The following is an 858-nucleotide window of genomic DNA, read 5'->3' as shown; positions in this document are numbered from 1 at the left end:
CCAGCTCTGCTACTCGATCTTTGTACAGCTTAGCAAGCTGGGCCATGGCCCACCGGTACTGGATCTGCAAAGCCCCTGCATTGGCATCAAAGTGCATCAGGAACTGCCACAGGCTACTGAACTGCTGGCTAGCAGCTGGCAGCTGGGTGTTCTGAGCAGCCTGGTTCTGGACAAGCTGCTGCTGCTTTTGAGTGCTGCTAGCAGATGTAGCAGATACTTGAGTTGAAGGGCCAGGAAAGATGCCTGACACAGGACATCCTGTTCTTCTCCACTCCTGTAGGAAGTACATAGCATGGCGCTGTGACTGCAGATTTCCAAGGGAGCATGCGTTGGCTACCATTGCTGTAGCAGTCTTATAGGGCTGCGCACTGCTGGTGTAGAAGTCCTGCTGCCCCAAAGGCTGTTCAAAGAGCCAGCTGATCAAGCTCTGGCTGCTTCTGTTCTTGAATAGGGAGACATAGGCCAACTGTTCATCAATATGAGCACCTTTAGGTGCCACCAGACCAACGTTCTCAAGTTGTTGTTCTGCTTGGAAGTGCAGGAGCTCCTTGTGTTTCTTGTTGGTCACCTTGGTCTCTGCAGGACCCTGTTTCTTATTTTGCTCCTTCTTTTTTTCCTTCCCCTTCTGCAGTGTCCAACTCTTCTCTTTCCCCATTTCTTGCAAAGTGTCCTGCTGAGCCTCTTCCTGTTGCTCAACCCCCTCCTCCTCTTGCTCAATCTCCTTCTCCTTTTCAGCCTCCTGCTCAACCTCTTTCTCCTTCTCTTGCACAGTGCCCTGCTGAGCCTCTTCCTGTTGCTCAATCTCCCTCTCCTTTTCCTGCTCAGCCTCCATCTCAGGCTCTTCCTCAACCTCTTTAT

At 51.6% G+C, this 858-nt stretch overlaps 1 protein-coding gene across 1 annotated transcript; it reads right to left on the bottom strand.

The window, feature by feature from the left end:
- Positions 1-241: 241 nt before the first annotated feature.
- BU25DRAFT_304106 (uncharacterized protein) lies at positions 242-403 on the bottom strand (the record flags this gene model as incomplete). The annotated part of the gene is made up of 1 exon (XM_033702035.1): positions 242-403. A coding segment is annotated over one exon (162 nt), but the record flags the coding sequence as incomplete, so codon positions are not given.
- Positions 404-858: the final 455 nt, after the last annotated feature.

Source organism: Macroventuria anomochaeta (assembly GCF_010093625.1).
Source record: "Macroventuria anomochaeta strain CBS 525.71 unplaced genomic scaffold BU25scaffold_19, whole genome shotgun sequence".
Classification (NCBI taxonomy): Eukaryota; Fungi; Ascomycota; class Dothideomycetes; order Pleosporales; family Didymellaceae; genus Macroventuria; species Macroventuria anomochaeta.
This window is presented reverse-complemented; position numbering and strand designations above follow the sequence as displayed.